The sequence below is a fragment of the Anas acuta genome, chromosome 10, assembly GCF_963932015.1.
Source record: "Anas acuta chromosome 10, bAnaAcu1.1, whole genome shotgun sequence".
Classification (NCBI taxonomy): Eukaryota; Metazoa; Chordata; class Aves; order Anseriformes; family Anatidae; genus Anas; species Anas acuta.
In genome coordinates, this window is record NC_088988.1 from 11,233,073 (window position 1) to 11,260,434 (window position 27,362).

Here is a 27,362-nt window from a genome sequence, read left to right on the forward strand (position 1 = left end):
ATCTTTTTTTTTTCTTTTTTTTTCCTCTGGTGTTTTTTTCTGGCCACGCAGTGACTCAGCTTTTGGAGGTGAACAACTTCAGGCTTTATCTGGACAGACACTCATTAACCATTCAGAGCTGTAAAGAGCCATTTTTCTTCTGCACTCCCTCTCTGTAAGATCTCAAGGCTAGAGGGCTGGCCTGATATATATAGGGACTATTCAGACAGATGCTCAGTAAGAATGAGCACAGGAATCTTGTGTAGTTCTGGGTCATTTGGCAAAGGGTTTTGACAACAGCGGGTGAAGGACTAAGCAGAGAAGAAAGGCAGAGCCCATCTGCAGCACTTAGCTAGCAAAGCCTACAACCACGGTGCAGGAATCGTTAACAACTAAAAGCTTCTACCTGAAGCATTTGCCCAATTCCTACTTGTGCCACCAGCCCCCAGATCCGCTTATTTTTCATTTCCCTTCTTCCTCTTCTTCCTTCTGTGAAATCTCAGCAGCAAGTACTTCTTCATCCTCCTGCGCTGCTGAAATCACACGGATAGCGACTAAATTATCAGAAGATTTTGAGCATATTTCCTCTCCCGGAGGGGTGCTGGCTTTGGGGGAAGCAGTAGGAGATCTGCGGTGCACCGGTGACTTTGGTGGGATTGGACTGAAACTGGGATCCTGCAATATCCAAAATAAAGGCAAAATCAACATCAGGAAACTTTTGTCCATGGCAGCTCAAGACTTGCCCCCTCCTCAAGCCCTGGCTCTGTCAGCACGAAGCTGCAATGGCCTCAGAGAGCTGCTGTAGGGACGTGCCCTGAGGAGGGATATCCTGCTCCAGGGGTTCCCCCACCCTACCAGCTCTGTGTGTGCCCCCCCAGCAGCAGGTCTTGCTGCTGTGACTGTGTGGAGCCCGCAGCATCCCTGCTCAGAGCTGCTGATAACTCACTGTAAGTTACTGGCAAGCACCGAGTAGCTTGAAACTTCATCATGCTTCTGTGAAGGACTGCAGAAATGCAGCAGTGTTTGGTGTCTCGCTAGATATTTACCAGCCTCAAGGCCACAGGGCACTCCCTATCAGCTGCTGTTTACCCCCCTTTACATGTTAGCCTGCAGAGCTCCATGCTGGGAAGAGGAACAACAGCGACTGCATGGACAGAAGATCTGTTTTTACCAGTGTTTTCTCTTGATGATTGAAAGGTGAAGGCAGTTTCCCTGTAGCCTGTGCAGAGTGGGAAGGACAACACGCCTGCTGCTGTGTGACTGCCCAAATCCTGCTGCCAAAGCTTTTCGGGCAGGAACTGCCCCAGGGGTGCTGGGTGCCAGCATCACCCCTGTCCCACCGGCATATCGATTAATTACGAGTGGCCCTATAGCCATGGCAAGGAAGAAATGCTAGCCTGTGGTTATATCTCAGCAGCAAGCTAGAGTCAGGCTTAGTGCTGTCAAATAGCTTGGCAAAAAGTCAATGCACTTCCCCTTTCTGCTGCAAAGCAAACCTCCAGGCCAGACAGCAGGAAAATGGAGGCTGTGTGAGATTTGCTGGATGCCCCCATCCATTTATCTACAGTACTCCGAACTCTGATGACCACAGTTAATTTCTTTAAGGTGCCTTCAGTGGCTCTTCTGCTGTCACCTTTGGAGAAAAGCAGAAGGAAGGATGGAGAGGCTGGTTTTGCTATCACCCAGGTCAGACATGAGCTCAAGCTCTGGAGCCAGTGGTAACGCAGCCGCTCATCACCCCACCAAGCAGAGCCGAATTCCTGACCTCCCCGCACTGACCTGCTCTGCCTGCATTGCCTTCAGCTCCTGCAGCTTCCACCGGAGGTGTGCGAGACGCCCTTTGCCTCCCGTCTTCCCCATGGCAGCCAGGGCCGCCTGGAAGAGCTTCGGCGTGTCAGGCTTTGGGGGAATGATCAGCGGAGATACGGGCTGCCCTTTCTCATCTCTGGGTTTATTGTTGTTTTTCAGCATTTTCCTACAGTGAGGAGAACAAGAGATTATTTCACTCCAGGAATATATTCTATTAGCTGGATTTTATAATGCAGAAAAATAAGACTTTTAAAGAATGGGGACTTTTTACACCTTAGAAAGAACAGAATAACAAATCTGAGTAATGCTTGAAACTAGAGGGAATACGTTAACAGATTTCCAAATTAGTATGCTCTGGCCTTATGTGTTCCTGAGTTGCACTGGCTTTCAGCGATGAGGTTTTATAGATTAAAACACCACCGTGAGACGTGCAGCAGGGGTCCCAGCACGTCCCTTGCTCTCCACACACGCTACATGGCAGGAGCAGCGTGGGGTCCCTGCACCAGCCTTGTTCTGCTGCAGGGCAAGTGCTGAGTGGTCTCCCATGCTTGGCTGCAGCTGAGGGCAGAGAAATCTTCCCCACGACTTTCAAACCTGTGCTCTGTCATTTTAGGACACGGGCTAGCAAGCAGCTCGCACTCACTTGGCCTTCTTACGCAGCAACTTCTGAGACTCTGGGTAGTGAACCAAAATCTCATTCAAGTCCTTCTTATCCAAAATGAAAAGATTTGCAAATCCATGAGCGACAACGTTTGCTGTTCGCCGATTTCCTCCTCCCGCTGCCAGCAAGCTGAATGAAACACCGAGAGATGTGAATGGTGCTAGTAACAAGCTCAGCAAAATGCTCATAACCTAAAACCTCCCTGTCCCCACTGTGTGCCTCCACCTCTCTCTTTCAGAGGACTCAGAGTTTAATTTTTACCCATGATGAAATTCTCTAAGCCTAGTTTCTAAAGAATGCTGTGAAACACTGGCATGAAATGCTACGTAATAAATACCCTACCAAGCAGGAGTTTTCACATTGCAGTTTAAACCATTTTAAGACCATGGGCTTTATGTCCCTGGTTCCCTGGCAGTGCTTCGCTGACCTTATTTCTCCAAACACAGATCCAGCTTTCAGCGTCACCAGCACGGTTTTGCCGTCGGGTCCCCCCAGCACCTGCACTTGTCCAGCCTGGATAATATACATCTCGCGGCCGATCTCCCCCTGCAACAGAGACAGGTGCTGTGCGAGTTACCCTGAAAAAAGACCTTATTATGGATGCCCTGCCCCACACCGTGCTGAAACCCCTCTGACCTCTCAGCCTTCTGCAAGCTCTCCGACTGCTTTATCCAGATGGTGCTCACTGCTGAGCATCCACGCCTGACCCCAAAGCCTCCTCCAGCCCCACACCCAGCTCTCCTGCCATTCATGGCTGCAGTAGAAGGGGTCAGGCTTTGCACGAGGTGAGCTGCAGCCAAGGATGTTTTTGCTCCAGTTGCCCTGCCCAGAGCACTCCTGTACCTGGTGCAGGCTGTGCCATGGAGCTCCTGCCCTGTGCTGCACTGCACAGCCCAGCCACACCACCGGGAGGGGAGGGAGGCATCGGGGTGGCTCCGTACCTTCTTACAGACGTAGTCATTTGGCAGGTAGACAACCGACCTCAGCCGCTTCAGCATGTCGAAGATCATCTGCCTGTCACAGCCCTGTGCCAAAACACAGCCAACAGCGGTCAGCCCGTGCCGGTGGGGAGGCACAGCGCAGGACAGGACACACACTGCCAGGGTACCTGGAAGAGGGCCACTTTGCTGACGATGTTGTAGTTCACATCAATGGCGATGTCCAGCCGCATCTTGTCCGGCAGCTGCACCAGCAGCTCAGACTCATCTGGGGGAAGAAGAGCAGAAACCCAGCTGTTTTCAGTCCTTTCTCCAGGAGCACACCCTTGGTGCCCAGCAGCCGGTGGCAGGAGCCAGCTCCTGCCCTCCCCACTCATGGCTCAGTGCCCAGAGCTCCCTGGCAGTGGGGACGGGGTGAGTGGCAGGAGGGACAGCACGGTGGGGACACTGTGCTGCAGGGGACACCAGGTCACCAAGCCTCCATGTCCCGCTGGCAGCCCATGTGCACAGAAAAATGTTAAATAACCCGCACCCCCCCAAACCCATAGTGCTATTTGCTGGGCTGCTCTTTGGCAAAAACCTTTCAGACAAACAACTGTAGTGAAACGTGGAGCATGAGGGTGATGAAGGTGTTGGCCCTTGCAGCAGGCTCTTACCTAGCATGCCTTGTGATTGCCACGTGTACTCGTACCACGTTTTGACACGGTTCTGCACGGTTTTGGGGATTTTGTAGAAGTTCATGTATTTGATAGTACTGTCCATGCAGCTCCGATAGTAAGTTTGCCCGGCAGTAGCAGCACCAACCACATCTCTCATCTGAACGGAAGAAAGAGTGGGAAGAGAGAGTTTATTTGCCATCATCTATCCACCACGCAGGCTAAGCAGTCTGGAGAACACAAGCACAGTCATATGCTGTGTCCTGACAGGGGGGTTTCAGCATCTGCCCAATTCTTTTTGCCTTGTGCTGATGCTGAGCAGGTAAAGAGCCAGCGCATGGGGAAAACAAACCTGGGAATAACTCGTTGGACCAACCCCACTGAGCTTGTCCCCACCCGAGGTGGGAAGACCCTGGGTGCATCCTGGGACAGCGGCTCCCACTCACCTGCCCGATCATGACGGAGAAAGCAAAGACACCCGTGAAGTAGTTCAGCAGCTGGAAGACAATCTCGAAGAGCGTCTTGGGGTCTGGCAGGCCCCCGATGGTGATGAGGGTTTTGACTGCCCAGTAGTAGCAGCGGATGTAACTGGGAGGAGCAGAGGAGGCAGCTTGGTCATGTTTCTGGCATTAAGACCTGTTTCACCCTTCAGGACCGAGATCACATCTCTGGCCACAGCAAGCCAGAGCCATCGCTGAAAGTAATTGTGGGTGATGGAGAGAAAATGAAGGGGCTCGCAGACTCCCTCCCAGGTGCTTCTGGAGACACTACAGGAGCAAGGGGATGGAAAGACCAGGAACCGCCCCATAGGAGGTTCTGCTGCTCTGGCTGTGCATGTTTTCTGCCTCTTTCAGCTTCAAACCAACAACATATTTTCAGCAACATTTACACTTTTAGAAATAGCCATGGGAAAAAAGAAGTGTGAGCAAATTGTTGGCATAGGACCCTAGAGATGTCAAGTGAATTCTTGATCCATTGGTCTTGTGCACTCCTTTGGATGTTATACCTAGAGGTAGGTACACATATGTGTATCACACAAAATAACCATATAGCCACAAAATTGGCATGGTAAGCTGAGTGCTGCAAAGGTGGGAAACACCAGCACTGAGGCTGGGAGGCTGACAGTCACTTGTCCCCTCCTACACCTCACGCTAAGCCTTTAATGGACTTGCACAATCCTTTTTTTTTCAGCCAACTCTTATTTACTGCATAGGAGAATGGTGCTAAATTAATTAAATGTTATTTGGTACTTTATTTTGCCTGTGTTGTGGAACACACAGCTGTGGGCGTTAATCACTAGGCAGCAATCTTTGGCAGCAAATATGAGCCAAGTACTCATATGGGAACACACGCAGTGCTCTCTTCTCCCCATGGCATCCCTGTTCCCTAGCACTAGGCTCACAATTTTTCAGCCTCTTCAACACACCGTTTCCTTCAGCCTCAGCCCAGCCACAGCCTCCTCATCTTGAGCACACCGTAATGCTGCACATCCCATCCCTCTTGTCCCTGTCATTCTCGCTGGCGCCACATCTTCTCCTGGGACTCCCCAGTCCTTTCCTCAGAGATTTTTATTAACCCAGCAGCATCCAACCATCTCCTTTCTTGCTCCCATTCATCACAGTGTGCCGTACTACATGGGGACCTGAGCCTTGGCTTGTACCTGTTTCCTTCCCCATCATAGACCCAGGTGGTAGAGCCCAGTCCTTCGTAGGCTGATGCCCAGTAATAGAGGCAGGAGTTCACATGCAAGCTGTACAGTAAATAGGCAGTAGTCCGAATCACCCTGCAAAGAAAAGAAAAGTATAAAAGAAATAAATGCACCCCTCTGTGCCTACCCAGGTGAGGAAAAGGCCAGCCAGGAGCATCACCACTGCCTGCATCAGCAAGTACAGTGACACGGGGAAGTCAGCTGGAAAGCCAGAACTGGTGTGCACCAAAGCAAACCTCTTTCCTCGGTAATAAATAGCGATGAGTATCTCCCCGCCCCATGAACGATTCCTCAGCTGCTCACCTGTAGATGTATGCCTTGCTCAGGATGGCCTCGAGGCGGTTGTTGAACTCGAAGAAGGCCATGTACTGGGAGGAGAAGGAAAGCAGTGTGCTCCAGTGTGCCACGGCTTCCCAAGGAGCCAGCAAGCAGGGCACGTCCCTGCTGCAAGCCCCCTCACAGCCAAGCTCCCCGGCTGGCCCCCAGCCTCACTCCTGCAGCATGAATGGCCACAGGCAGACACGGCCCCATCTGCACATGCCCTTCTAATAAAATGTAGGAATAATAAGGTTGAAATATTGACCGACAGCCCCTCAAGGCCTTCAGTCATCGTCCTATAATTGATTATTCTGGCAAGCCACAGCCACACAAACCAACGAGGGACCCTTCTGGCACTGGGGGCTGCGTGGGTCTGCCCGCTCCCACTCACCTTCAGGCAGCGGGGAAAACGCAGCAGCGGGTTGACACCGACTTTGAAGTAGAAGAAATCCAGGGGAAGGAGGCATACCACATCCATCTGAAACCCACACAGAGAGAGAAACCTCTGCAGAACCTGCAGGCCCAGCGGGGTGGAACTGCAAGCCATGTTGTGGATCAAAGACACAAAGTAATAAACGAAATTATGCCAGACCTTAAAGCGCTGTGAATGCAGGTAGTTCTCCTTCATGGCCTTTTTGTCACTCTGGTTAGGAATTGCAGGGGAATAGAAAAAGAGAGAGAGAAAGAGAGAGGTTGATTATTGCTTGCAGAGAGCAAAGTCACCACCAACCCAGTCATGTATGGCTTTCCCCTTCTGTGCCACAACCAGGAACCTGCTCCCACTGTGCACGGAAGGGGAGCAGAGCAAGAGGAGCAGCAGACCTGGTTGTAGGCCAACTTCCCACCCTTGCCCAGGATATCCCGTGCTCATTTTGTGCCCTGGAGGAAGCACACTGCAGCGGCAGCACCACAAAAGTCAGAGTTCACAGGAGAAGCCTCCCCGTCTGAGCACGAGCAGCAGGAAGGCTGTATCCCCAAGGTTTTATTTTTCACAGATTATTTAATTGCCTGTGGAAACAAAACCAAAGGTTTTCACGTATCTCAGACTCATGAGCTATGCATTCAGATGGCAATCACCTCTGTCCTACTGCTAATGAATTCTGTCTAGCGGTGCTCCAGGAAACAAACCCCGAGCTTGTTCTGCTGTCAGCGGGTGCAGGCTGCCAGCTGTGCCAGGGCTGGACGGCACGCTCACCGCCCTGCTGGCAGCACTGCCCCGAGGAGCAGCACCCTCACATCCTGGCCCAGGAACCACCACGGACCATGCACTTTCTAATGGCCTGATATTGATTTTGTAGGGAAAATACATATGTCTGGGAGACAAACAGACTGCCACCTTATCCCCAGCAGGAAAGGCGCCTGCAGTCCTCCCAGAGGGCACCCAGCCCTAGTGGGAAGATGAAGAGCAAATCCTAGCTGTGGTGGTAGGGTTGCTGGTTTGCCTGGAGCCTGATCCAGACACCAACAGCCACTGGGGGTGCTGGGGCTGGGACGTCCCCACAGCCGTGTCAGCTCAGTGGGATGCAGTGCACGCTGCCACTCACTATTATGTCTCCCCCCCGCACAAACTGCAGGCGGGTCTGAAAAACGATGATGTCCAGCAGGTAGATGAGGTCGCAGAGGTAGTCCACGAGCAGCCAGAAGTGGATGTTGGATGGCGTCTGGTAGGGGAAGGCCCATCGGACGGGGATCAGCCAGCAGTTCCAGTTCCAGGCCAGGACAACGAAGAAGAGCCACAGCACATACATCAGGTCTGTGCACAGGGAAACACACCCTGACGAGCTGGCCACACATCTCCCGGTTATACAAACCTCCTATACGAGGGGATTTCAGCCCTTGCCTGCCCCCAGCACAAGGGTGAAACCTGCAGGAGACTACAGGTTCTCCTCCTGATAGCATCTGGTGGCAAGTGGCAAGCAGGGGCCAGCAGAAGGATGGGTGAGCTGGGCTCTAGGTGCAAAGTTAATGCTGTCTGCTGCAGAGCACATTGCTTTTTATCAGAAAGCCTCTTCTAACTTGGCTGATTCACTCACAGTTGGTTTTGCTTTGCTCCCACAATACTAACTTTATTATTTTTTTTTAATCTAAGGAAGGAGCTGGGTTCCCCTGCCGAGTTCAGCGTTTGCCCTCTACGAAGACTGAGCAGCAGAAAAACGCTGTTCCTTCTCCACCTGGTGGTGCTGCCGGCACTCGCAGCCATCAGAGAACATTTAGGAAAGCCCGTGGATTTCACACAGGAGTTTACGGCTAGCTTACACGTAAACTGAGCTGTAGAATCATTGAATGGGTTCGGTTGGGAGGGACCTTAAAGAGCATCTTGGCCCATGGGCAGGGACACCTCCCACCAGACCAGCTTGCCCAAAACCCCATCCAACCTGGCCTTGAACATTTCCAGGGATGGGGCAGCCACAGCTTCTCTGGGCAGCCCGTGCCAGTGCTCTGCGCAGCATCCCACAGCTGGTGCTGTCCCCTGCTCCCCTCCATCCCCTCCCCATCCCACCCAGGGTTCTCCCAGCCCTGCTGCACTCCTCTCTCACTGGTGAGCGGGTCGATGCTGCTGGGGAACTGGTAGCTCTTCAGGCGGGCCATCCAGGGCTGGCACTTGAAGGTGCAGCACAGCATCTCGCAGTAGTGTTCATCATCTGCTGCCTTGTCCCCTGGTGGCGCTTCTGCCGGGGGGGGCGGCGGTGGTGCTGGGGGTGCTGGCTTGGAAGGGGCTGGGAGAGGCCACACGATTATTTTAAACAGCAGAAAATCTTCTCAGGGCAATTTGGTTTAAGACAATGCCTTTACAGATCATGTCTCCCAGAGCTGCCCAGAGGGAAACAGCTTCCAGGTCATTAAACCAAATTACAATTCCTATTTCTCGATCTTCTCAATGCCACCAACACCACCTGCAAACCTCCCTCTTCTCCCCATCAAAAACCTCCAGATTCCTCCCCAGAATTTGGCTTTACCTCTTTCAGACTCCCAGCCCAACCTGAACTCACATGCCGAAGGGCTCTCGTCATCGGAGGTGACATCAGGGTCGGTCAGCTTCTCTTTCACCTTCTCTGTGCGCTCCTTGAAGAGCTTCACCAGCTCCTGGAGCCGGTCATTGATGATGGCACTGCTCTGGCTGGTGGCCGAACCGATGCGCTCGGGCAAGCTGTGGGGAGACCGTCGGGCACTTCATTTATATAGAAAAACCTGAGAGCAGGCTCAACACCTATTATTTAACCCGTAGGATCCTTAATTAGGATTTGTCTGTATTTATCTGGCTAGCATTATCAGAAGAACACGTTTCAGTAAAATACTGTCAGGAGCACCAGCCTGAACCTCATCTTTGCCCTTGGATGTGAGCTGCCCTCAGAGGGACTTGGAAAGCACCAAGACCCCAGGCTGGCTGTCCTGGTCTTGGGAGAAGGGTGACTGGAAGAACTGCAGGGTGGAAGTGAGCAGCAAGCCCCTGAACCCATAAACCATGTAATCCCCTGCCAGTGAGGGCAGCTCGCCCCAAAACCGTCCTATGGGGCTGCAGAAAGCAAGGGCCTGGTGTGCAAGATGTGCAGCTTGTCTCCTCCAGCATGGAAGAAACAGGTTATTCCCCAACAGCTGATAAAAGCAGGGTGTCCCCATTACACTGTGTGTAGACTAGATGTGCTCCAGTTAGGAGTAAAGAGAATATTTCTGTCTGATTAGAGGAAAAGCAAGAGAGCATTTTCTGTTCCAGGAAGAACTGTGCTCACTGCTTTTGGAGAGGGGCAGCAGGAGGGCTTCACCTGCTACATGGTTCTAGACTGGTGCAGGCACTGCTCCCTCTCCCTCTGGTATCCCAACATCTCCAACATCTGCTCCATTTCTGCCCAAAATGGCAGGATTTGGGATCCAGGATCCGGATGGGCCAGGGCGCAGGGTACCAGCACGTACCTGTCCTTCTGCAGCTCATCCCAGCTCGCCGGTGCCTCATCCAGGTTGTCCGTGGGGGCTGGCAGCTTCTTCCTGCAGGTACAAGCGCAGAGCCCATGCTGGGGGGAGCAGGGAGCTGAGTGCCCCCTTCCTCAGCCAGCTCCTCCTCCTCCCAGGTCTCATCTATTGCCACTTCCCCTTCTCCCACCCAGGTCTGTTTCCCCCTTAATTTCTGGCACCACCTGACATCGTTGTGTGAAAATCACCTTGCTCCTTTTGCTGCTAAAGATCTGGTCCCTCCTTTGTGCCACCAAGCCCATGGCTGCGTGGGCATACAGCTGCCTGCTGTTGTCTCCAGCCCTCCTTGGGCCACCTCTAAAGAGGTTTGTGCATGGGCATGCTTCCCGTGGCACGTTCTTGCTTGGCTCTGGCTGTGGGAATTAGCTTTTCATACCAAGGTATAACTGGCCACAGATGGAGAAAAGAAGCTGGAGCCATTTCACACACTATCTGCTTCCAGACACTGATTAGGCAACAACTTGTGGCTTGTTTGTTGTGGCTCTTCTGTGACTGGGTCTAAACAAGAGGAACCCAGGTCCTTCTGAGCCACTGCAAGGCCAAAAGCTCAAATTGTGGCCAGTAAATGTCCTCTTCCTCTCAGAGCACCAGCCTGCACCAAGCTCTGCCCAGTGGCTCTCCTGCTTTGGGGTGGTGAAACTGTAGCTTTTACCGAGTGAAACACAACTTGCTTCTAGAAACCTCCAGCTCTGTCTAGGGACCTCCAGTGCCACCTTGAGAGACACAAAATGGAAGCGTGGCAGAAACATTCCTTGCTTGTTTGTATAATGCCAACCATGCAACCTGCTGCTCCATAAAATACTAGAAAACAACACGAGAAAACTGAGGTGCTCCAAAAGAGCTGTTCTGGGGAATACTGAGCTGCTTTTCCAGTATCTGCTGTCCGGCGGGTGGCTGCTCCGAGCCGACATCACGCTTCCTCTGCCTGCAGTCATCATCTCAAAATGAGATTGTTCACTGGTGTCAAAAGGGCAGTAGAGAAGGAAACTTTTAAAAGAAGGAACTAGTGCTTGCATGTTGTAAAAACTGCCTGCGGGTGGCACAGACACGTGTACCTGAATAAACGGAGCCCATGGCTGTGGTTTGCTGTGTCCCTGGCTCCGAATGTGTCTGAGATGTGCTGACATGTGTGACGTGGGCACCAGTCTGAGTTTTGTCCATTTTCTACTTGTGCTGATGGCATAAAAGACAGCCCAGGACCTCGACCCTGATTCAAAGGCAATTGAACACCCGCAGAAAAGCAGCACATCTCAACCCTTTGATGGCAACAGCAGGCACTGAGAAAAGTGACGTGCCTGGTCTCTGTCCCAGCAGAGGGGAGACACACAGCCTCATCTGCTGTGCAAGGAGAAAAGGACAAACCCAAGCTTTGAGTGTCTCATGATGGAAAATAAACTCAAGAAATAAGGCCAGGGACTATTTCAGGACATAGCTGTGCCCCTGCCTTACAAGAACAGAGAGATGTGAATCAGGTACCACACACAGGCACCCCACGCCTCTTGGGACTTCCCCCCAGACAAACCATGGGTGCTGCTGGAGACAGAGGTGCAGAAAAGCTTCCCCTGGGGCTGGCACCTCACAATGCCAGAAGAGACGGGATGGACACGCTGCAAAGGGCACCTGTCCCTGCTGCTACGTATGCACCACCACCTGATGAAGCCCCATGGTTCACAGCATCACGGACCCTCCGTCTTCGATGTGACTGAGCAGCGCCTGCACCCTGCCTCCCGGGCAGCCTGTGAGCTCCGAGCTTCTGCTGGCAGCTCCAGAAAGGCTCCATCCAGCCAGGCCTGGCTCAGCCCTACCTGGGGGATGCTGGCACAGCACCGGGCACCACCAGCATGTGGGGGTCACCAGGGGTGGGCAGCGGCAAGCAGGTGCCATCCTCCTCTGCAGCATCACCTCCGCCGTCCACGTCCTCGACACCCACAGTGAGGCAGTGACCGAGCCCTTGGAGAAGGGGAGAAAGGCAGAGTGAATTGGGGGCAGCCAGCAGCCCTCCCACCAGCTGCCTTCATTCCTGATGGCCTCTAAGCCACGTGCTGGAGGAGGGCTGCTTTTTTTTTCCTTTATTTATTTTGCAATTTCCCCCCAAAGCATTGGAGCGTTTCCTTTTCTTTTTGCTCAGTTTTTAACGCGGTAAGAAGTGCTGTTTGCTTCCTGTCTGCTTTCACAACTTGCAGGGGTTCAGCCTGCTCACTGCGAGCGTTGGGCAGATGTCTGCAGGGCATGGCAGTGATGCCACTTGCCCACGAGAGAAGCAGCTGCTGGCAGCAGCTTGGTTGGATCCTGCAGCCAGACAGGCTAGGACCAGTCCTCACTTTCTCAGCCACGTAAAGAGACGCCGTGTGTCCCCACATGTGGTCTTCCCAGGGGATTTCACCCAACTGAAGGACCCTGTGCAAGCCTTCCAGCCCCACACAGCCGCAGGACCCGTGGATCAGAGCATGGCTCAGCTGAATCACCAAGGAAAGGCCCATGTGGATTGCAAGGTTAACATTCTGGCACATGTAAGGAAAAGCAGCAGAATCTGGCTTGCTGGCTAAAAACAAAGCAAAGCAAAGCTACAGAAACATGGTTTATATTTCTGGGCTAAAACACAGAAAGCTGCAAACAGTAAACCCCCGTCTTGCTGTAATTTTAGTGTGAGTGGGTTGCATGGATGCTGAGGAGAAAATGCATGTGCAGCAGATATTTAACCTTCAGCCTGCAGGACCTTTCATGGAGTTTCAGCCAAGTTGGAGTGATCAATTATGGTTATTTGCAGTTACACTCTAGGACCTGAACTAAAAAGGCACGTCATGATGAAGCAGAAGCAGAAAAACACAAAGTTTGTTCCCTAGTCTCTGTGCTGCAACATGAAGTGTGTTCTTATCTATTGCTGTTTTGTTTTTGTTTTTCAAAAAGCAACAAAAAGCAACTGTACCAGGACTAGGACCCACCCCCTAGCTACACGATCCCACTGTCAAAGCCAATCCTCTAATACCTAGGGGGCGAACAGGGGATTGCTCCTCATTGCAAAAAACGGGGTTGACAACTCCAGCCTTTCGCTTTCTGGCAGCAAGGACGGGGATGCGGGAGGCAGCAGCAGCTTGGTAGCTGGGGACATTGGGGAGCTGCTCTAGCACGGGAGGGGAGTTGTCCCCGCGGTCGAGCAGCTTGTCATGCACCAGCCGGTCTAGCTCAAGGTCTCGAGCATGCTTGGACATGCTGCTAGGCGTCTAGGTGCTTCAAGCAAAGGACAAGGCATCTGAAGCTGCAATAAAACACAGAATTGTTTGAGACAGGACAGTTATTTCAGTGCAGAGAAATGCAGGGCTGGTGGTTTTTTTTAGATGCTGCCAGCCTCATGGGGATGCTGGCAGCACAGAGCAACGGCAGTGAGCATCCTGCCACATCCACCTGTGGGCACAGCGCTGCTATGGGCTGCAGTGCTCTGCCAGGGCTGCACGAGCGTTTGGACAAGAAAGAAACCTCCTGCCTGTAACAGGACCCACATCGCGCCGTTCCTGCAGCAGCTCCCACAGCCTTGGTGCAGCTGTGCCAGGAGCTGGCTTTGCTCACTCAGGATGAGATGGGAGCTCCACAGCCAAGCTTCATTAACAGCCCCTTACCTTCTAAGAGGTTATTGTGTCACTGATTATTCCCAAAATATTGAATAAAACAGTAAAGAAAATCCTTTTTTTTTTTTTTTTTTCTCTGTGTTCTTCTTTGGCTGGAGGAAAAACTTATTTCATATCAGAGGTTATTTAATCAGCATGCCTGGGTGCTGCATGAGGTACCAGCCTCCCCTATCTGTCTCCAGCAGGACTCTGCAGCCAGCAGACTGCTCCCATGGCTGTTTTAATTTAGCAAGAAGCCCAGGAGGGCCCAGCCAGCCTGTGCCAGTCATTCACTCCCAGGCAGCAAGTGCTCAGAGAGCAAAAGCTGCTTCATCCCTCACCGGGCAACACATTGCCTGCTTCGGCTCATCCCCGAATGACATTGCACTGCTATATATTCAGGTACCTTCAGCATCAGTTTCGGTAACTTCAACCGTCTTCTCTTCCACCTTCAAAACAACAACAACAAAAAAAAAGCCATTTTAAGGAGAAAAAATGCCTTTCCCATCAGCAAAAAAGCAGCAGTTTGGCTGGGCGTGCTGTGTTCCCCCATAACCAGCCCTGCTCCCTGGGTGCCTGGTGTGCCCGTGGCAGCAAGCACCCACTGCAAGCGCATACCTGGACAAAAATACTCCATACCTGTACGAAAGCACCTTCCAGATCACTTATCTCAGCTTCTTCTAGCTGCGCGAAGCTGAGAGCCTCTTCTGCAAAGAAGGCATCCTCCAGCCCCTCATCGGTGGGGAGGCAAGGAGACTGGAGCAGGGCTCTGGAGGGGACAGATCAAGCAGAGACACGAGACTGAGTCCACTTCTGGACCGAGCTTAGTTTGATACAGAGGTGGCACCAAAAAAAAAAAAAGCCACTGGAGTAGAAGGGACTTTATCATATTTTTCAAAAGGATGCTACATGGGAGACGGAGAGGTGCATAAAAATACGGAACATTTTCAGAAAAAAAAAAAAAAAAGTTTATATTGCTGTGCACAATAATTTATCATATAATTAAAATTTGCCAAATAAAAATCCAAGAGCCTGATTTCCAGGCAGGAGTGCCTACAACCACCATTGGAATTCCAAGTTCATTCATACAAGGCACCACCAGGACACATAATTTTAATTAACGTAATGACACATAATTAAGAGGTGTGGTTAGCAGGTCAGTAGAGGTTCTCCTGCCCCTCTACTCTGCCCTGGTGAGACCCCATCTGGAATATTGTGTCCAGTTGTGGGCTCCTCAGTTCAAGGACAGGGATCTGCTTGAGAGAGGCCACGAGGACGATTAAGGGAGTGGAGCATCTCCCTTACGAGGACAGGCTGAGGGAGCTGGGGCTCTTTAGCTTGGAGACGAGGAGGCTGAGGGGTGACCTTATTAAAGTTTATAAATATGTAAAGGGTGGGTGTCAGGAGGATGGAGCCAGGCTCTTCTCAGTGACATCCAATGACAGGACAAGGGGCAATGGGTGAGAGCACTGGAGCAGGCTGCCCAGGGGGTTGTGGAGTCTCCTTCCCTGGAGACTACCAAAACCTGTCTAGCCCAGTTTCTGTGTGACCTGATCTAGGTGTTCCTGCTCCAGCAGGGGGATTGGACCAGATGATCTTTCCAGGTCCCTTCCAATCCCTAATATTCTGTGATTCTGTGAATTTTCCTTTTCCAGCTGCAGTTTCAGCACTGAGCACAGACCCCACTTCCACCACTCTGGCCAATGGGGCTCAAAGGATTGAATTTATTGTGTTAAAATAACTTCATAACTGAAAAAAGGCCTGATCATGTTCTGTGCAGTTATCTCCTGATTTGTTTTTTCCTGGAGAGAGAAGCAAAGTGGAGACTGGGAATAGTGAAAAATAAATAAATAAGTAAAATAAAATCAGATAGCTAAATGCACTAATACTAAAAAAAAAAAAAAACCCTCTTTCTGTATTCTCCACAAGTCCTAAACTAAAAGATGTATGTAACAAATAGTGGCTGATTTTTCTGTTTATCTCTCTTTCTTGAAAGCTGTTGCTTTACGAGGTCTTCTTCTTTTTTTTTTTTTTCTCCTTTCTTTTTTTCCTTTTTTTTTTTTTTTTAATTCTGTGTACTAGCTTCCCTTCAAATACAGTCCCAAGTCTTTTCATCCTACTCTAGAAAACCCATCAACATCTCTGTTTTCCCAAAAAGACAAACACAAAGATTGAACATTATCTCATTCACTCAACAACTGAAACTCATGTTTCTGCTGTAGCTCTACAGGATCATGCAAAATACTGTTTAGAAACCTGTTGAAAAACAGATTTTGATTCAATAATTAGCTAAGTTTTTAACACTGAATAATTGTGTATTTTCAGCCTCTTCCTGAAAATCTAGCTCCTTCAGAGGAATTAGCAAAAGGCAGAGAATATTAGGCTGCTGGGTTAGAAATCCCTAAATGTTTACATCATGTGAAATCAGAGCAAACCACTAAACTGATCAGAAACATACTCAAGTATCTAAACATCATATCTATTTAAATACATAAATAACATATCTAAACACTGCCTGGTCCAGGTGCCTACAGAAGCTGACAACAGCCCGGTTGTTTTCCACAAGAGGCACAAACGCACCTACTCGTCCCTGGGAGTGTTTGCAGCCGCGGCTCGGTGCTGTCTTTAGGTTCAGCTCCGTCCTACCGGGAATCCCGAGCGCCCCGAGTTAGCAGACCCCCCTGCAGCCAAAGGGCAGTGCCCGGAGCCCCGGGGCCCCGCTCACCCCCCGGCTCTGTGCAGAGGGGGCGGCGGCTGCAGCGCTGGAGCCCGTGTCGCCAGGAGACACGATGTCACCAGCAAAAGCATCCTGGTGAAAGCGCCCTCTCGAAAGCATCCTCTCAAAAACATCCTCTCGAAAGCATCACCCCCCCCCTCCAAAGCATTCCCCTCCAAAGCACATCCCTGCTCCTCTTCCCCCAGCTCCTCCCCTCCCCCCGAAGCATCCTCTGGAAATAAAGCTGTTTCCTGGCCCAGCAGGGACAGGGGTGGGCAGAGCTGACAGCCCGCTGGGCTCCCCCACAGCGGCCACAAGCCTGTCCTGGGGCCAGCCCTGCAGAGAGGAGTTTGCTCTTGCCCAGGTGTCTCAATCTCAGCAGCTTGTAAATGCATCTGAAACAACCATGGCTAGCGTGCTCGTTTCCAGACAGGCTGTAAACAGGAGAAGAGCTGAAGGCGCTCACAGACCCTGCACGGACTCACCCCACGCTCTCCTCCACCTCCTCCTCTTCCTTCTTCTCCTCCGCTTCCTCCTCCTCCTCCTCCTCCTCCTCCTGCTCCTGCTGCTCCTCCTGCTCCTCCTCAGCAGCACTCAGGGGGCAGGAGCACAGCCTGGGAGGGAGAAGCTCGTCAGGTGAGATGCAAAAAGCAGGTCTGAGCCTTACCTGAGGCACAGGAACAAATGGCTCAGACAGCATCACCCATCCCCACACCCTTTGGGCCCACCACCCCCATGCCAACACCTGGAGGATGCAGAGGGGCACGCCAGGTGCATGCTGTTGTGAGGCACTGTGTGAGTTCAGTGCAGCAATGAAGGGAAAAAAGTCTGGAAGCACAAAACCAGAGTCCTTGTCATATTCTCCTTGCAGCACAGGACTTGCTTAGGGTTGACTAGCTGCTGATTTTGAGCAAAATCTGCCTGCTAGTGAGATGCTCTGTCCAGTGTTGCACAAGCTGCCAGGTTCTCAGGCTCACATACTAATGGGAAGCAGCTGCCCACCACACCCAGAGAGAGAAGGTGAAGGTTCTTCTCGTGAAGCTGGTTCTGGAGAGCTTCCCCATGGAGTGAAAGAGGAACATCAAAACTACAGAGCAATCCAGCATGTTTCAGCTTCCATACAGCATGCAGGTGTGCACGGCACCTCTTTCAGCTGGAACACAACTTGTGGGGAAGATCTTGCACAGCGATGTCTCTGCCATCAGTCTAACAACCTTTGTCAAGAAGAATCCCAAGCCATTTGGGAGTGTGCATGGAAACCTCTCACCTCTCTGCTGAAGCACAGCCCGCCCCCAGCACTGAACACACTGTGTGGTCTAAATAGGAGCTCAGCAAAGGTTTCTTTGGGCAGTAGAATGAACTACATAGAGAAGAATACAATCTCCAAATCCCATGACAGATGGATGCATTATTGATGGCAATGAGGTCTAAACCTTCTTGCCTTAGGCCAAAATCTGCTTACTGGAAGCCAGAGAAGAGCCATATATTAGCTGTCCCCTTGCTGCAGCCGCAGTGTGAGCAGCTGGTGTGTCCGTCCTGAGCCCCCAGCCCAAATCTCAGGGGCAATCTCAAGGAAAAGCAGCTTGCTCAAGCACCTGCTGCTCCCTTTTCCCACCTGGTCTCTTCTTCCTGAAGTTCCTCCTCTATGGGGGGCAGAGGACGACCCTGGGCCACCAGCTCAGCCACGCCATCCCAGGCCGTTGGCTCATGAGCTACTTCATCACTCCAGTCATCATCGATGTCCTCCACAACTAGGTCTGTCTCCACAAGCTCCATGGGGACAATATGAACTGAAATGGGATTGGGGAAAGAAGCAGTGAAGTGAACACAGCCTGGTTTTGAGAGGTCTGGCCGTGCCAGGACATGCTGGCTGTGCTGCAGCTGCTGCTCTGCGTTGCAGAGGTGCTGCCCTATGGCAGGACCCGAGTGCTGCTCAGCCTGCACAGATCCATGCCGTCCTGGTCCTTTCGAGTGGTGCCAGATGGATGCCTTGGGCACTTTTGCCAGGAGGAAGAAGAAAATTTGACATTTTGTACCAAGCATGTCCAAAGCCCTATGAAAACTGCACCTATACTTGTATAGGGATGCCTCTGGACTTCCCTAAGCGTGTAGCAACCCCTGCCAGCGCTCGTCAGTAGGCCACATTTTGGTTCTTATTGCATATCAATGTAAGTAGCTGTGGGAAGAGCTTCAAGTGTGTGGTGATGTGATGCACAGCCCTCAGCCCGCACTGACCCCCTCTGTGATGCCCCACGCCTCCAGGGCTGAGCCTGGTCCCTGCATGTGGGGCAGCCCGAGGAAATGAGCCCGGTCAGCGGTGCCACAGGTGCTGCTCGAGCTCTGGAGGCTGTTCTGAGGCAAAAAGTGCGAGGATCTGGCCCTGCTCAGGCAGCTTGCTGTGCACCCTGCTGTTCCACAGCATCACTGGGGGAGCACACGGCTGGTGTGCCACATGTGCTGGAGAGCCCAGCTCAGATCTGCACGGACACCCACTGCAGCTGGTGCTTTCCTGCCTCCCGGGCCTCCCCATCCCTACACAGCCCTATAGGAGCAGGAGGAGGAATTGCATCCACGTTGTTCCAAACCAGTTTAATGTGAGGTCTGACTGACGGCAAAACTCGGGGGAGCTTACACATCCCCAGGGAAGCTAATAGGAAATGGACAGGCTAAAATACAGAAGGGCAGGAGGCCCACTGGTGGCATTGTCTGCTCTGCACCATGCCTCCCAAACCAGCTCCTCACCCAGCAGTGTTCGTCTGCCTTTAGCCCGCTCTCCTTACAGGTATAGTTATTGTAACAAAGGACAGGAACCACGGAGACAGCTTTTGAAACGTGCTGCAACTTTTTAATACACGATATGAAAACAGGGCAAATACTAAGATCCTATCCTGATACCAGCTGGGCTCGTCATAAACACGGGGGCTGGGGCTCAGCAGGGTTGCTTGGCTCACCACTCACCACTAAGGCTACCTAGGGATGCAATGGGAAGGTCTGTGCTAAACACCTGGCATTTAGGGGCTCCTGCCCTCCCCAGCCCGGCGTGCCCGCATTCCCCAAGCCCCCAGCCCAGAGCTGGAGGCAGCCCTTGGGCACTGTTCCCTGCCGGGACACTGCTGCTGTGCTTGGTGCGGCACTGGATGGGCTGTGGGGGCAAGCAGGGGCTGCTCATGGTGAGCTGACACCCTCCTCCACACCAGGAGGACTTTGGCTCCTGCCTGGTTCCTGGAGGTTGTTCTCCTGCATCCGCTGCTGCCAAACAGAACCCCCTCCACCCTCTGGGAGAAAACACTCAGTTAACGGGAGAAAAGCAATATGAAGCTTAAAGAGCTTTATAAAGTGATGCCACTGAGACAGAAATAGATTTAAAGAAGTCTGCAGGCTTCAGCCAGAGATCTCGGCGGTAAATATTGGCGTGCTGGGGGGTGGGAGGGGAGTTGAGGGAGCTGGGTGTGCTGTGGGAGGCTGCAGCGAGAGGTTTTCTGCCTCGGAGGTGCCCTGAGAGGCGTTTGTCTGTCCTCATATGAATTATTGCTCCCATCCAGCAGCTACGCTGACCTTCCCCTGGTGCTCAGGGCTGGCCAGGGCCAGGTCCTGCTGCCAGCAGCTGCAGGGAGCGGGGACACACGGCCTCGGGTCCCCACGCCCCGCAGCCTGGCTGGCAAGGGGCTAGGGACCGTTTGCAGATTGCTCTTTGCTTTTTCTCCTCCCCCGCTGTGCTTTCTCTGCGAGGTGGTCTCATTTGGTGGGGAAAGGCTGGCCCTCCACAGACTTCGTTTTCCGTTTGTTTCAGAGGCGCTAAGCCCCTTTGCCCCCTGAAACAAAAGGAGAAGGAAAATATTAATGAGCCTGTTGGTGGTTTGGTGCCAGAGCAGGTCTCTCGCTCGCTGTTTGCCATGTTGAGTGACTGGAGCTGCCTCCACGCCCAGACCGGGCACTAGAGCAGGCTGCACACGAGGGAGGTGACTGCCCTGCTCCAGCTGTGTCCTCCTGCCTCTCCTCGTCCTGCTCCACAGGCAGAGAAACGCCATCCCTGCAGTGTTTCCCAGCAGTGCATGCTCATGTCTAACACGTCTAAACCCCCCAGCAAGAGGAGTTTTTCTCAGGTACCACTCCAGCCATATCCCACCAGGCTTTGGAAACACCCTGGAGTTCAGCAGCAAAAGTGTGCTGTGGGTTAACGAAGGGCCAGATCTGAATTCATTTGTGCTATGTGCTTTGGGCAAATCCCAGCAGCCCAGAAAACATCCTCTGGCACGACTTGAGCACGGACCTGGATGGCAGCACGGATCTCGCAAAGTGGGGCCCCAGGACGTGGGAGCCCAGGGCTCTGGGGGCAGCGTTCCCAAGGCAGCAGCTGGGGCTCAGCAGCACAGCTCTGCAGAGGGGGCTCCAAAAAGCTCCCCAAGTTGCTGCCCCAGGCTCCCCACACAGCAGTGGGCTTCAGCAAATCCACAAACTCAGATCTGCTCCCTGCTCTCACACCACAGTGGCCTCTCCTGGCTTCTCAGGGGATTTTCAGATGCCCCCAAGCTGACACCCGCTACAGACTGGGGCATAAAAGCTGCCGGCAGTCCCCCTTCCTGAACTGTCCTTTGCAAGCTGAGCAGCACGGTGGGAAGAGCAAGCACTTACTTTCTTCCACGGGGCTGAAGGCTGCCGCTGCTGCTCCCTGCCAGGAAGAAAAGTGAAACGTGAGGCATGGCTGGCAGTGCTCCTGCCCCTGCCCCTGGACTCCCCCTGGCCGCAGCCCCTGCTCTTGCCTCCAACCCACAGCAGCACCGGATCCCCAGCACCACGCTCAGCAGGAGCATTTGGGATGAAACAGGCATCCCCGTTCTGGTTATTTGACCCTGCAGGAAACTTCACGGAGCTTTTGGTGTGAGAGCAGAATTGTTGCTGGCTCTGGGCCACCGTGGCCCTTTTACCCTCGATGCCCCATGCAGTGTCTGCGGGACAGCCGGGTTCTGCGGGCTTCAGGCACGGTAGTGCTGTGCCACAGGGTTGGACCAGGGGCACCAGGCTGCCCGCACAGCTGTGGAGAGAAGGGCAAGGCCTTGGAGGTCACTTTGTTGCTGGAGATAGAGAGGACAGCGGCACAGGTGCTGTTGTTCCTCACCGTGGCTCTGAGGCTCAGCCTCCAGCTCCAGCAAGCTGGGGAGCCTGGCACCCCGTGGCAGCGGGGAGCTTGGGCTGGGTGGTGCTCAGGGAGCAAAGGAAAGGATAAAGGAAACCCACCCCAGGAGCTTTCTGGCTCCTCAGAGGGTAAAGTCTGTTTTTCAGCAGCTGTGGGGGTTTCTCTTCTCCATGGAGCTGTGTGGCAGGGCACAAGCCCGGTGCAGCACAACGTGAGCCCACCCCAAACTGCGGCGTGGGCACAGCCAGCAGGTCCCTGCACATCTGCCTGTCCCCGCAGCCCCTGCACCACCGGGACCCCCCCTGCCTTGCACATCACCTCCATGCCCCCATCGCCTCTCTGCAGGCTGCGTACCTGCGTGTCCTGCTTCTCCCTGCTCACAGGCTGTGGCATCACCTTCTCCAGCCCCTGGACAAACCATCCAAACATGCTGCCGAGCAAAAAAAACCCTGTCAGAGTTTGCTTTTGGAGGCTCTTTGTTCCCACCACAGCCCTGCCAGGGGACACGAGCCTCGAGGAGTGCCTGCACCACGCAGTAGGTGCCGCTGCATTTACCTGCTGCTGTCCCCAGCCAGGGGACGAGGGAGGACGGTGGCCACAGGCTCTGGCTGCCCCTCAGCAGCTACTGGCTCCACTGTTCCCGGGATGCTCGGGGCAGCTGAAACGTTCCCTTTCACCTTCGCCTGGGTTTTAGTCCCTTTTGTGCCTGCTCAGGTTTATTCACAAAGAGAAGGGGGAAAAGGAAATGCAGCGATCATCCTACAGCCGGCTGGGGCAGAGGACCAAGCAAAGAAGGGTCGCCTCCCACAGCAGAACGGGCTCTGGGGACCTCCCCGGGGTGAGGACGTGGGCTGCTGGGGGGCACATGTGGGGCTGGAGTACCACGGTGCCCCTGGCAGCCCAGCTGGGGGTTCTCAAAGGCCGAGCATCACATCAGGATGGGACAAGGGTCCCCTGAGAAAGGGCTCACCTCCTGCCGCAGCTTTGTGCCTCTCCTCCTTCGGCTCTGGCTGCAGAGGGACAGAGAGACAGAAGGATGTGGTGATGTGCTGTGTGCTGTCCCATGCCCCCCCCAGGTCCCAAGGGGACCCCCACACATGGCCCTGACACACAGGGGAAGGCAGAGGCACGTGGGGATGCAGCTGGCCAGCAGCCCCTTGCTGCCGTTCCCCTCTCACCAAAGCAACTCACAGAATTATAGAATCGTGGAAGGTTTGGGGTTGGAAGGGACCTCAGAGAGCACCCAGCTAGCACCCAGCAGCACCCCAGCTGCCTGTTTTGCTCTCCTGGGCTTTCCCTGCCCAGGTCTGTGCCCAGGAGCACAGGACGACGCAGAGCCTGCTCCTCTTTGATCTCTGCCCAGCCTCTCAGCAGCGTTTCTCACTTGCTTTGAAGCTGGCATGCTGGGATGGAGACGTTTCTGCCTTTCAATAGAAACCTGTTTATTTTTAATCCTAAAGCAGTTTATATGTTGAATTTGCCCTCCCTCCCTTTCTTCTGTCAAGACAATGTTTGGCCTGAATGGGCTGCTCCCCCCCAGAGCAGCAGGAAAACACCTCAGGGTGGAACCCAGCAAGGCTTGCAGAAGGAAAAAAGGCTCTTTATGTCCCCCCGCCATCCCTTCCTGAGCCACAGCCAGTCTTATGCCCTTCTTCCCACACTCTTCAGCTTGGAAAGGGGCCCTTTGTCCAGCAGAGCTCCTGGAAAAACTGTTTTCTTCAACGCAGGAGGTGATGCACGTAATGCCAGTGGGGGGAAAGGCACTGGGACCGTGGCTGGCAGGAACTGGTTAATGGGGCATTGGCACACCCCATGCATGTGCCTGTGCACCTGAGAGCAGGTTTGAATACACACTCTATCAAAGGAGGCATTGTGCCCCTGCGATAAACCAAGATTTCTGGAGAAAACCTTTAAGGAATCTCAAGGAAAAAAAAAATAATGCTTAGGCAACGTCACAAAAGCACAACAGGAGCAGGGGACTCCAAGGTTTCCCTGGCTCCAGAATCCCCTTTGCAGTGGGAAGGGAAGGGCTGGGGGAAGCTCTCCCCCACCACCTCGGGAGGTGGGAGCTGCAGTGCCACGACAGCAGGCCCCAGCCCCTGGGGCTGCCCCCGCCGGGCTGTGCTCACCTCGGGCTTTTTCGGCATCTCCGGCTGCGGCACCATTCTCTCGAAGCCCTGCACCAGCCAGCTCAGCACACGCGCTCCTGCCCTGCAGGGAGAGGGCAGCACTGGCAGAGCTCACACATCCCAAAACCTGCATCCCATATCCCAAAACCTGCATCCCAAAACCTGCATCCCAAAACCTGCATCTCACATCCCCCCGTCCCTCTCCCCACCGAGGCACCGTCGTGTGGAACCCACCATTCCTCTGCACCCGTGTCCAAACCCGTGTCCGTCTCACAGCCATCCAGCTCGTCCTCCTCGGGGTCGAAGGGGGTGATCTCTGCAGGGAGCAGGATCTGTGCTCACCTTGCCAGAAGGGAGCTGGAGCCGGCACTGCTGCGGGCCCCCAGCCCCTCTCCGCACACCCGAGGGGCCAACAGCTCCAGCAGCAGCTGACCAGAGGGGATGGGGAGTTCCAAAAAGCCACAAGCTGTGGGGGCCCAGCTCCCCTTACCCAGAGCATCCTCCTCTTCATCCTTGATGACCTGGATCTCCGTCTGAAAAGGCAAACAGAAGCTGCTACCAGCCCGCCAGACACACAGGGCTCACCCCAGAGAACAAGGAAAACCCTTTCCCCGAAGGTGGGTGAAGGCAGAAAGCCTTGCGGGGCAGGATTAGTGCCTGGAGATGGGCCCATGCTCCCTGTGAGCACTGGGAGGGTGACGAGAAGAAAACCAAAATGCTAAAAAAAAACCAAAAAACTAGGAGCTGGGATGTCAGGGGAATCTACCAGACCATTTTCTGGGTCTCTCACCTACCTGGTCAGGAACATCGATGCTCGTCTCAAAGCTCTTCCCGAGTGCCTGCAGTGTCCCTGGGGCCTGGACTGGCTGTGGGATCACCTTCTCCAGCCCCTGGGAGAGCCAGGAGAGCACACTGCTCCCCACACTGCCCGGGGAGAATCGTGTCAGGCCAGGGGGGGCTGGCAGCAATGGAGGGCTCCCCCTGCCCCTAGCTGAAACCTAAAATCCACAGAGGGTGCAAGCGCAGTACCTCTCAAACACCGACGCTGATGCGGGGACCACGTCCTCAGGCACTGCAAATTCCACCTTCTTTTCAGTTTCTTCAACACCAGCAAGAAATAATAAAAAAAAAAAGCTCCCGTCATCACTCTGCATGCATGGCAGGAGAGGTTGTGGGTGGCAAACGAGCCTGCGTGTCCCCCACCACGGGGCTTACCCTGCACGCGTGTGCTGTCCGCAGCATCCCTGGGGCTGCTGCCCTTCCGTGCTGGCACCTGGGTGATGGGCAGGAGGGGTGGCTCAGGACAAAGGCCAGGTGGTGGTGTCCCCGTGCTTCCCCTGGCCTCAGCCGAAAGGAGGCTGCAAGCCCTGGCTCTCAGCACCTCCCAGCACCCCCTAGCAGCCCAGGGGCACATGCTGTGGCCCCCATCCCTCCCGGCTGCAGAGCATCCCCAGATCCCGGGGCTGGGCGCAGAATTAACGGGCACCCCCCTTGCTGCCCCTGGGTCCCTGCTCACCTTGGCTGGCTCCGGGGCTGGGGCTGGGGGGCTCTCCTCCATCAGGCACGGAGCTGGGGGCTGGGGAACCACCCGCTCGATCCAGCCCAACATCCCTGCGCCCAGCGAGGACAGGGCTCCGTCTGTAAACCTTCCGAGCAGGTCCTCGGCTTCCTTCCTTCTCCCACCTCCTGCTTGGTAAACGCAGCGTTGCAGCACCACCAAACCCATCTCAACCCCACGACCCTAATTGTTGTCACAAGCCAGCTACCCCCTCTATTTTAAGCTCACACACAGTAAAACTTGCAGTTCCCAAATGGAATCACCCATTTGGTTTTTCTCAGCTTTCATACTGCTCCTGCTGCACAATCCTCCACAGCTAGGGCTGCACAGTGAAACTGTAGCAGATGCTTCAGTGAAACAGGGATGCTTTGTTCAGCGTCCCCTACACCCCCCTGAACACTAAATTCATTTCCTCCAAGGAGAAACTACAGCAGCTTTAGCAGAATTTTCTGATGGGTGAGTCTGGGCCCCGACACACACAGCTCCCCGTCCTGCCTCTCAGAAACAGCTTTGTTCCAGCACCTTTTGGCCAGGTGGGATGTGTTGGAGACTTTCTCACCCAGTCTGCTGCAGCATGGTGGCCCCTGGTGGCCCCCAGTGACGTCCAGTGCCTGGGTCCCGGGGAAGGCAGCGAGGGTGGACAGGGATTTGCTGGCAAATTGATGGGGTGCTCAAAAATAAGACACTGAGAAGCAGTTTTTCAGCTGCTCAGGCTCTGTCTGCTCACTCTTTTGGGGTCTCTCTCACCTCCTGGTGTGACTCCAAGCCTGGGTGCACCGCCAGGCTGCATTTGCTGCCCCAAATTAGAGGCTGAGCACACGGGTGGAAAACCAGCGTGCGACAAGTGATGCTGCTGCTCAGAGTCACCTTCGCTGTGATGCTTTTCTAGGGGAGAAGGTCTGCGGGCTCTTGCCCAGCTCAGATTGAGGACATCTCCTGCTGCTGCCTCTCCAGCGAGGCTCTGCCTGGAATTCCCTGGAAGCTGCCCAACGCCTCAGCCTCCAGCACCCCGCTCATCACAGGCAGGTTGGGCTCCCCAGAGCCCCCTGCGTCCCCAGCCTGGAACAGCACATTTATAAAACCCCTGCAAGGCCGCCCAATGGCCAGACACAAATTAAGAAATTGCCTCTCACCCCCCGCTGGGTATCAGGGATTAAAGGGCTGCAAATAGCAGCATTACCCAGGAAGAGTTGGCCAAAGGGGACAGCAAGGAAAACCGGGCAGTGCCACGCAGCACAGGGGCATTTCTGCCATGACCTGGGACATTTCCAGCTCTTGCAATAAGCCCAGGGAATATTTACACAGTTTATTCCAAGCAAGCCCAGAGAAGGCTGGTGGAAGCCCCCTGTGCCAGCCAAGTCTCCTCCTTGCAGATACAAAGCTGTTGCTGCTGTAAATCCCAGAATTTAAGCCCGTCCTTGCACTGGAATGAAAGCAGGGCAGTCGTGCATCCCCTAGATGGTGTGTGCTGCAAGTTACAGAGGCAAGCGGCCGGGATTTGCCTGCAGAGTGAGGGCAGAGCAGGCAGCTGCTGCACAAATGCTGCGTGCACCTGCCCCGCGCTGCAGTGCCTCGGGTTTTTTCTCCCCTCTGGTATCAGAGGTGAAACCTCCCCATGTTACCCAACCCAACACCTTCCAGAGCTCCTTGCCACAAAGCTGTGCCCCCTCCCACACTCATCCCCTGGCTCCGCTTTGGAGGATCAAGGCCCCTGCAGAGCCCCCGGCTGTGCCCCTTGCACCAGTCACTTGCCAGCTGTGGCCAAGCCCCGGGCACCCCACGCACCCCACGCCCCAGGACCCCCCCCTGAGATGTGCAGGCTCCCACCACCCCCCCAAGCCCACCCCCGCCTGGCAGGGCTCTGGGGGGATTACACCACGCTACCTGCAGATGGGATTACCAGCACCAGCTGTCCCCTACCACCTGGCTCCACTGCTCAGCTCCCAGCCCCGATCCCACCTTGGCAGCGGAACGGTGCAGAGCAAACCCCAAATGGCACAGAGAAGGGTGTCCTAGAAAGCCCACAAGCTGTTAGTACTGCTGCAGCCACTTACCCCCAGGGCTACCCCGGCACTGTAGGGTCCCAGCCGCTCACCCAGGTGCCCGCTCCTCGCAGGTACAGGGCCTGGCAGGGGTGGCAGCGGGGCTGCGGGTGCCCTCAGCGTGGCGCAAAGAGGAGCCCCCAGGG

The 27,362-nt window shown here is 54.1% G+C and overlaps 1 protein-coding gene across 1 annotated transcript; it reads right to left on the bottom strand.

Moving 5' to 3' along the window:
* Positions 1-261: 261 nt before the first annotated feature.
* CNGB1 (cyclic nucleotide gated channel subunit beta 1) lies at positions 262-26,949 on the bottom strand. Its single transcript, XM_068693562.1, has 32 exons — positions 25,133-26,949; positions 24,832-24,889; positions 24,646-24,715; positions 24,411-24,540; positions 24,107-24,149; positions 23,851-23,932; positions 23,617-23,698; positions 22,458-22,497; positions 22,043-22,193; positions 21,842-21,917; positions 20,986-21,022; positions 17,969-18,143; positions 16,839-16,967; positions 14,277-14,406; positions 14,044-14,086; positions 11,841-11,985; positions 9,979-10,050; positions 9,060-9,217; positions 8,607-8,786; positions 7,614-7,822; positions 6,662-6,712; positions 6,461-6,547; positions 6,055-6,119; positions 5,704-5,826; positions 4,490-4,631; positions 4,044-4,203; positions 3,558-3,655; positions 3,391-3,474; positions 2,877-2,995; positions 2,432-2,578; positions 1,759-1,954; positions 262-654 (listed from the first exon to the last, which is right to left on the bottom strand). The coding sequence occupies exons 1-32, from the start codon at positions 25,340-25,342 to the stop codon at positions 442-444; spliced, it is 3,705 nt and encodes a 1,234-aa protein (XP_068549663.1). The 5' UTR covers positions 25,343-26,949; the 3' UTR covers positions 262-441.
* Positions 26,950-27,362: the final 413 nt, after the last annotated feature.